Consider the following 9,440-nt stretch of genomic DNA (forward strand, 5'->3'; position numbering starts at 1 on the left):
AGATCTGTCTCTGATACAGCCGCCTTGCCCTGAGATCAATCTTATTATTGACAGAATATAGTACAGGTCGCCCTTCACTAACCCGGCTACCTATAATCCAGTTCCTTTCGTAATCCGGCACTGATTTCATTTTTTTCACGCAACTGTAATTTCAGATTTCCCAGGCCACCGTATCAATCTGCTGTGCATTGTTTTGGTTGCGCTAGATCTGTTCACGTGTTGGGGCACTCTTGTAAGCACAGACAGGGGATTCCTGCTTGTTTTCCTGCATTTATTAATATCATTTGCGTGAAGCACAGCCACCTGGCACCGGCCCATCTCACCTGCCAGTTAATTCCTGTACATTTACCTGTACCCTTTATTTTATCTGTGCCTGTGCAGTATAATACTTTAAAATTTCACTTGCTACTCATTTAATATTTCTGTTTCATTACTATCTAACAAGTACTGATTTACATGATATTTTAAAGGTATGATGAGGCGGTAGGCTATTGCTTAATGTGATCCTTCTGTAATTCGGCATTTTCACCAATGTGGCACTCCTCAGGTCCCAATGGTGCTGGATTATAGGAGGTCAACCTGTATTAATATAGCACTAACGGTAAGACTGTTGGCAGTGTGGAGGATCAGAGGGATCTTGGGGTCCGAGTCCATAGGACGCTCAAAGCAGCTGCGCAGGTTGACTCTGTGGTTAAGAAGGCGTACGGTGTATTGGCCTTCATCAGTTGTGGAATTGAATTTAGGAGCTGAGAGGTAATGTTACAGCTATATAGGACCCTGGTCAGACCCCACTTAGAGTACTGTGCTCAGTTCTGGTCACCTCACTACAGGAAGGATGTGGAAGCCATAGAAAGGGTGCAGAGGAGATTTACAAGGATGTTGCCTAGATTGGGGAGCATGACTTATGAGATTAGATTGAGTGAACTCGGCCTTTTCTCCTTGGAGCGACAGAGGATGAGAGGTGACCTGATAGAGGTGTATAAGATGATGAGAGGCATTGATCATGTGGATAGTCAGAGGGCAGAAATAGTTGCCACAAGAGGACACAGGTTTAAGGTGCTGGGGAGTAGGTACAGAGGAGATGTCAGGGGTAGGTTTTTTTACTCAGAGTGGTGAATGCGGGGAATGGGCTGCCGGCAATGGTGGTGGAGGCGGATACGATAGGGTCTTTTAAGAGACTTTTAGATAGGTACATCGAGCTTAGAAAAATAGAGTTGGCTATAGGTAAGCCTAGTAATTTCTAAGGCAGGACATGTTCGGCACAACTTTGTGGGCCGTAGGGCCTGTATTGTGCTGTAGGTTTTCTATGTTTCTATGTTAACTGACTACACATTCGCTAACAAGATGGCAGGCAGAGGAGGCCTCATCCCTCTGTGCTTCAGCTTGGTTTGAATTCTGCCTCTCCTGCTGCGTTTTCAGCTTTGGCATTGACCCTTAAGATACCGTGCTTAACTGCTCCGCATTTAATTGTTGAGCCTGAGATCTCAAGATCATTGTGTAGTCCGTTGTTCAGAGGAAACTTACATGCTGCAGATTGCGGTGATAGTGGTTTAAAAGCAGTGTAGTTAAGAGGAAGGCTAGTATAATTTCCTGTAACCTGAAGAGAGTCACCGATGCACACCAGCGCCATCTTGTAGTGTTCATACTGTTACGTACCCCGTAACTGGGTTGCCAAACCAGCAGAAATGGATCACTCAGTTGGAGTCTGGAGTACTAGAACTAAGAAAGTTTTATTAAAGAAACAAGCAACACAGTAATCGAAAGGATAATAAATGCAACAGTTCAGCGATGATAAACACACATGTGCACAGAATTAAGATAACAGCATCAAGCTCTATCGTTGTCTAGGGGTAAATGACCAAATTTCAAAATGACTCAAAGTTCAGTCCAGTTCAGTTCGCAGTAATCATTGCCATGGCGATGGACAACGTGGGGGAAGAGAGAGATAGAACAGGAACAACTGATCATTCAGCACGGCTTCACTCACAGACCGGCGAGATTGCTCACAAGCAACTTTTGGGCGGGTCCTTGGTGATGTCACCTGAGGTCACCGACTGTGACCCCTCCTCCAGATGTGGTCGATCCTCTGCAGTGAACCCGGCACCCAGGCAAGGGCGGACACACACCGGGTTCCCGCTGATCGTACCTTTCCACCCTGGTCGTTGTCTGGTACTGCTCACCCACTTGTGAGAGGCACACCGCTTCCAGGGTCTCGTTACCTCGGGTGGCGTGTGTCTGTCTTAGCGAACCTGTCCCTTTTTATCCCCCTGCTGGGGTATCGCCTGTCCATCACTTCAAACAGTTCAGGGTTCAAAGGGGGAGCCGCTCCAGACAGCTCTCTCTCTCTCCCACGTCCCTTCATTACACATCTCCAGATGCTGCTCCATTGTTCCTTATCTCTCCTTCCCGAGGGCAGGTGGCAGACCAACTGCTGATGCCACTGATGCTAGCCCAGGCCAGCAAACATCTTAATTTTATGTGTATTCTCGTCACAATACAAACTAGAACAAGTAAAGCTGGCCATGATACGTATGAATAGTTTAGTAGTAAATTAGCAGATGGCATATCTTTGGCATGTCTGCAGTAACTGCTGTACTTTTTTCAGTTGTGTTTGGGTGCTAATGATTACAGAATAGATGAATGTCGACCTGAGTATGATCCCCATCCAGTGAGAGGAGATTAGAGAATATCAGAGGAAAGTGGTTCTTTCAACAGTTGCATACAGGTAGAGGTGATGGAAACTACCTTTATCACAATCACTGTTGGGTGTTTTGATATAGTGGAGGGGCTAGAAACTGTTTAGAAGGATTCCAATGAGTAGTTTGAGGAAAGGTTGAGACAAAATTGCCAACCACAACACATTCAAGGAACTGAGGAATACAGTAATAAAGGATTAATAATGAGGGTTGCAAAGGTATTGTGCCAAGAGGTGGTATTTAAGATGAGTTGTATTACTTGTAGATACGAGGAAAATCTCACAATGACTGCCAAAACTAAGCAAATTTGGCTGAATGTTTAACTTAGTATTTTTACTGTCAATTCCACTCAAAGAATAGACTTTCTTCACAGGAGTCGGCATCTCATTTTATTCTAATAAATTTCTCTGCTCATAAAAATAATTTGAGGGTTATGCCAAGTTATCCAATTAAAGTATAGTCATGAGTGATTTCTTTAAATATTTTCCAATTAGGTATTTAATGTAATAGTTATGGGAATTTAATAAGCATTTTTTTGCCTCCAGTTATTCATCAGCCTAGTTTTTTGTTAGTGGAGTAACCTTTACCTGGACAAATAATGCAGTTAACTCTGATAGTTTCTAACGAGCTAGAATTCTCATGCCATTGGGCCTAATGATATGACATTTTATAGCACCTTATAAATTATGAAAGAAGACTCTAGGCATTGATTACACACACTGTTACTTAAAATGCTTGGCATTGACACATTTAAATGTTGATAACTTATTTTAGTTAATAAATATGACAGAGTTTCAAGTTTAAGACTAAGTTTAATCTTGTGTATTATTCCAATCCCCTTGAAGGTTCTTGTGAAAGTACAGGATTAAATTAGTACATGAACCCAAAACTCTGTATGGAACAAAATCAGAAAACACCAAAACACTCATCAGTTCAGTTCAGATAAAGTAGTTTCAGCCTGAAATACTAACTCCCTCCTTCCACGGAGGCTGCCTGACCTGCTGAGTGCTTCCAACGTTTTCTATTTCTAATTTCTAGCACCTGCAGTTTTTTGATTTTTCATTTTTTGAATGTAAATTCTGGGACAGACATAAGCCCAAAACTTATTCACTGATGGTTAAATCCACTCTGCTGCTGGATTCACCGTGCAGGTTACTGGTAGAGTAGAATGTTGCTCGTTTCCCCAACAGTTATGTTGGGAGATTGACTACGAGATCCTATACCAGGTTAGAATCATTGACATAATGGAGATTGCAGAGAAGAAAGATATGAAGGTGATATTTCTACTATTTGTTGTTTGCTCAATGTGTTCAGTTGTTCAGTATTTTTTGTAAAATATATTCTAATTATGAAAAATACATCATTTTAAATTGGTGTTAATTGTTTCTGAGAGACAGAGTGATCAATGAGAAACTTTCAAATAGTTTGATAGCTTGGAGTGCTGACCAAGTGTGACTTTGTTGGGCCACTCAATTTTGTATGAAGTCCTGCTGTTCTGGGATTTTGTTTCATGGTCCCAGGACACTCGCCAGAATTGGGTAAGTTTGAAAGAGTGGTGTTTGTGTGATGCAAGCTTCTGCCAAAGAAATACAGGACAAGTTTTTAGACAACAAGCTGATATATTTTGCCTCTTTTGAATCTTTCTATTTGCATTCTTGCATATGTGTAACTTAGTAAACACCTCTCCTTTTCTTTTTAGGCATCATAAGGACTGCAAGTAATGCAGAGGAATACCTTGATGATGAAGACTCTGATTAAAGTACATTTCAATGTTAGAGCATCAAACTTGTATCAATATTCCCCTGTTGGTTTGCTTGCAATTTTATAACTACATCATTATCATGGAAATTTTTACACTTCTGTGCTGATCATGTAGTTTCCGTTTAGGCAAATGCTATAATTTTCTGAATGCTTTGCCCCTTCCCTACACCCCCAGTAGGAATGAGCTTTTACTGCTAGTTTTTATTTGAAGAATTAGATTGATAACAATTTCATTCATTTATATCTCAGCTTTGTAACAAAATCCCCAGTCTGAAAATCCTTTAATTGGAGAATATTTCTAAGTATAATATATCCAGTGTGACAATCAGAATGAATTTGTTTGAAAACTAGTTTGTGCTTTTTTCACCAAACCAGGTTTATGTATATATTTAACACAGGGCGTCATGAGATGTTTGTTGTCTGCTTTGCCTAATCAGCACAAGGCACAAGACAAAGCATATATTTTCCGCTGTATAGCTCTTGAAGCCCTGACCATAGTTGCCACAAACCAAAGTATGACTATCCTTAGTATTTAAAAAAAAGCATTTTAATGGGTACTTTAAAACATAAACATAGGAATTATCATATTTCTTCCTACATCCACACATGGTAATTGAATTTACTTAACACAACCCATTTACAACTACTGCCATAACTCTGCTGTTTGGATGCTTTTACATCGGTACTCTGTGCATCCTGTAAAGAATTGCCTTGTTTTAAATGACAACTGCAAACAGAGCTTTTTACTGTTGGAAATAACTATCCATGTGGGTCCTCAACTTTCTTCTAATAGTTATGCTACACGAAGCTAATGCAAGAAAGGGCATTTTGCTACTGGCTTTCTGAAAATGGTGGACTGGCAGCTCATAAGTCAGTGGAGAGTTTTGCCCGAGTCTGATTTATTGTTAAGTTGCTCCCCCACCCCTTTACGTACTTCTTGTTATCATTAACTAGACAAAAATATGTAAATATTTTGAATGCCCACATCTGGACACACAAATACCAGTTGAAATGTAAAATGAGCCATTAGGTTTGGCCATGGTTTGAATACTGTACTTTTTACCTCGTCATATTAAATATATATCATTGAAAAGTTCTACTAAAGGAATATAACTTTTCATTCTTGTCTAGCTTTAGAATAAAGAGATTACTGATTTTACCCAATTTCCAATCAGCACTGAGAAGTGCAGTTATGGTATCACCTGATTTGAGGAAGACTCTGATCAGGCAAATTGCTTGGCTTCATTAAAAGTAAAAACTAATTAAACATGGAATAAAGGAAATGCTTCAGAAATCTCTGTATCATAAAGTGTCCTGTTCAATTGGTCTCATTCATATTAGTATGTATCTCATCATTTGATCTTCACTGTACACTTGTTAACTTTTTCCTCTTTAGTTGGTTTTATCAATTATGAGAGTTGAAATCGTAAGTGTAGAAAATCGTAGGATTTGATTTGTGACAGAACAAAAGCTAAAATTTCAGAGATTGCTTATTGCGTTGTGATCTCATTCTTTTTAAAAACCTAATGCTTGAATCCAATGAAAACTAGTGAAAAATGTAATTTTCAATACGAGATGTGAACATATCTCTCCAATGAATATAAGATTTTGAGCACTAAATTAATCTTTGCCACTGTTAAATTCCAGGTCCGTCATTTGTCGCAAAAAAAAACAAAGTGCAATTTTGAATATTTTGCTGCATAATTTAATGTATGATGTCATAAAATTGCTGCCTCTGCACATGGAATAAATTTTGAACAAAATAGAACATTGGAGTTTTGTTAATAGCACAAAGTACAGTTGAGCCATGAAATATTGCTCCCCTTCAGATCACTACATCCATCAGTGGATTTAGAAATCACTTCAGCTTTGTAAAGCCTCAGTTATAGAAGCAGGATTTTTCATATTGCCTCTTATGCATACTGTGCCATTAAGTGGGATCATAGTTGACCTTTTATCTCATCACAATTTGCTACCTAGCCTCTTAAGATCTACAAATCTATGGATCCCTGTTTCTAATATGCCCATCAATGAGACCTCTTTATATTACCCCAAATACTGTATACTGTAATCTTGTTCAATAATTTCTTGTGTAACAAGGTGTTGCAAGCCTGCTGAATGTCCAAATATACTGTATCAATTATTTGGCTTTTATTTATATTGATGGTTACAACCTCCAAACAAAATTTCCAAAATATTTGACATATGCTTTAATAACTCCAAGTAGATTCTGCCCAGTCCTATTACTTCAAATGGCATATTACAGTCTCATTATGGATTCCTGCTATTTCCCTATTATTGATGTCATGTTAACTGGCCTGTTGTTCCCCGTCTTTTTCTCCTTTATTAGCAGAATCACATTTGCTGATTTGCAATCTGAGGGAATCATTCTAGACCAGTGTTAACAAGGTGTCCGCTGTCACAAGAGATGCAGCCTTCAAAACCCTAGCATGCAGATCAGTTCCTGGTAACTTAACTTCTCATTAACTTCTCCAATGCAGGTTTTTTAACTAAGACTTTTTCTTAGCTCAATCATTTTGCACTTGTAGAGTTCCAATATTAGCTGGATATTTTCAATATTTTCTTCTGTGACAATGGACAGAAAGCATTGCTTAATGTATGCTGTTTATTCTTTCACCAGTCTAAGTTTCCTGTCTTCTTCTGTAAGGGCGTAGAACAACTGTTTCCTTTTTGCATGCCCTGATTCCTTGCTCAGCAGGCCCGCTGTATTCCCATGAAAGACAGCACTCATGGAATTGTGGTTAAGTATTATCATTGTATAGTGCATAAAGTGATACTACTGACAGTGCACCTGTATCAGGAACCCAACCTGAGCTTATGCCATCCCTGCAAATCTGCGTTGAGAATCTGATATGAACTCCTGCCCATACTGTTGCTGCTCATTGCCCTGCTGGGAACCTGGAATGACTCGTGATGCATTATCCTGCAGGATGTTGTGGAAAGCCTGCTAATGAGGCCTGGTGTTGGGTGGAATGGGATGACTAGTGTAGCTGCTCAGTACTGAACTCTGTCCAAGTTCAAGCTGATGACTAAACACCAGTGTACACCAAATCTATTTTAGACTTCTCTCATTTCCATCACTTTACCTTGGGCATCACACCTTAGGCAAATTACAGTGGCCAATTAATGTACCACCCTTCATGTCTTTGGGACATGGGAGGGAAGTCATATGATCACATGCAAACTTCAGAGATCAAAATTGAAAATGGGTCATTGGAACTGAGAGTCACATCTGGTTCCCAGCACAGCACCACTTAGTAGCAGCTGGTGTAGGGGTCTTTATGATGGGTTCCTGCCAGGATATCAGGCAGCCGGTTTTTTTTTTTACATAAACTATAGTAGGGTACTAATTTGTGAGTGTTCAGACTGCAGGACCACTTTGATTCAGTGCTCTGCAAACTAATACCAAACAGCAAAATTATGCATCCATAGAAGCTTCTTCACTCTGTTTATTTTAATGATCTTTGCCATATTCTCATAGTACAGTTTTCCATTCCCTATCAATGCCATAGTCCTTCAGAGTTCGCTAAATTTTGAAGCCTTCTCAAACCTCAAGCTTACTTTATTTTTGGCAGGATGTGTATTTTCTTTTAGCCTGGTATTATTTTGATCTTCTATCATTGGCCATAGCTGGACCACTTTTTTTGGGTTTCTTTGCCTTAAAGAATATCTTCTTGTGAAGATCCTTAGGATGGAGGATGTTCTGGTTTGTGGGCTCTGGGGTGACCTGAGACTCTATCAATGGAGAGAATATTTCCAGAGATAGCAGGGAAATTGGTCATTTGCATAATGATGCTCTGTCATTTATACTGGCCTTCTATTATCACTATTTCCTAAGGTGCCCACTAACTACTAGATCAGCAAACAATCCTTTCTCATTATATAATACTGGATTGAGGATTATTCACACAGAAGTACAGCACAAACAGGGCATTTGGCCCATCTAGTCCATGTTGAATCCATTTAAACTGTCTACTTCCATTGACCTGCACTGGGATCATAGCCCTCCATGCCCCTATTATCCATGTACCTATCTAAACTTCTCTTCAACATTGAATTTGAGCTCACATGCACCACTTGTACTGGCAACTCATTCCACACTCTCAGCCCTCTGAGTGAAGAAGTTCCCCTCAAACTTCTCACTTTTCACCCATGACCTCTGGTTGTAGTCCCACCCAACCTCAGTGAAAAAAGCCTACTTGCATTTACCCTATTTAGTTAGTTAATAGTCTATCACGAGTCCTGTGGCCCATCAGGCCGGTGCTTATGCCGGTTTCTGTGGCTTGAAGCGACAGAGTACAAGACTCCCCCCACCCCCACCCCGGATAGAACGCCAGTCTATCGTGAGGTTTACCCCCAGGGTACCCATTTTCAGCTGGGTAGGCTGGAGCATTGTGTGGTTAAGTGCCTTGCTCAAGGACACACACGCTGACTCGGCTGAGTCTCGAACCCACGACATTCAGATTGCTAGTCCAACACCCAAACCACTTGGCCATGCACCACATTTACCCTATTTATACCCCTCATAATTTTGTATACCTCTATCAAATCTCCTCTCAATCTCCAATGTTCTAAAGAATACAGTGCTAACCTATTCAATCTTTCCTTATAACTCGGATCATCCAGGCGTGGCAACATCTTTGTAAATTTTCTCAGTACTCTTTCAACATTGTTTACATCTTTCCTGTAGGTAGGTGACCAAAACTGCAAACAATACTCCAAACTAGGCATTTCCAATGTCTTATAGAACTTCAACAAAACATCTCATCTCCTGTACTCAGTACTTTGATTTATGAAGGCCAATGTGCCAAAAGCTTTCTTTACTACCCTAGCAACCTGTAATGCCACTTTCAATGAATTATGGACCTGTATTCCCAGATCCCTTTCTCAGTGCCCTACGATTCACTGTTCAAGACCTACCCTGGCTGATCCTACTGAAGTTCAACACCTCACACTTGACTG

The 9,440-nt window shown here is 40.1% G+C and overlaps 1 protein-coding gene across 1 annotated transcript in view; it reads left to right on the forward strand.

Annotated features, from left to right (window-relative positions):
* The window catches only part of ostf1 (osteoclast stimulating factor 1), a 50,734-nt gene extending 44,511 nt beyond the window's left edge, over positions 1-6,223 (forward strand). Inside the window, exon 10 of the mRNA XM_063068757.1 lies at positions 4,396-6,223. Within this exon, the coding sequence (XP_062924827.1) occupies positions 4,396-4,454 (59 nt within the window). The 3' untranslated portion in view covers positions 4,455-6,223. The remainder of the gene's footprint in view (positions 1-4,395) is intronic.
* The last annotated feature ends 3,217 nt before the right edge of the window (positions 6,224-9,440 follow it).

Source organism: Mobula hypostoma, chromosome 16 (genome assembly GCF_963921235.1).
Source record: "Mobula hypostoma chromosome 16, sMobHyp1.1, whole genome shotgun sequence".
Taxonomy (NCBI): domain Eukaryota; kingdom Metazoa; phylum Chordata; class Chondrichthyes; order Myliobatiformes; family Myliobatidae; genus Mobula; species Mobula hypostoma.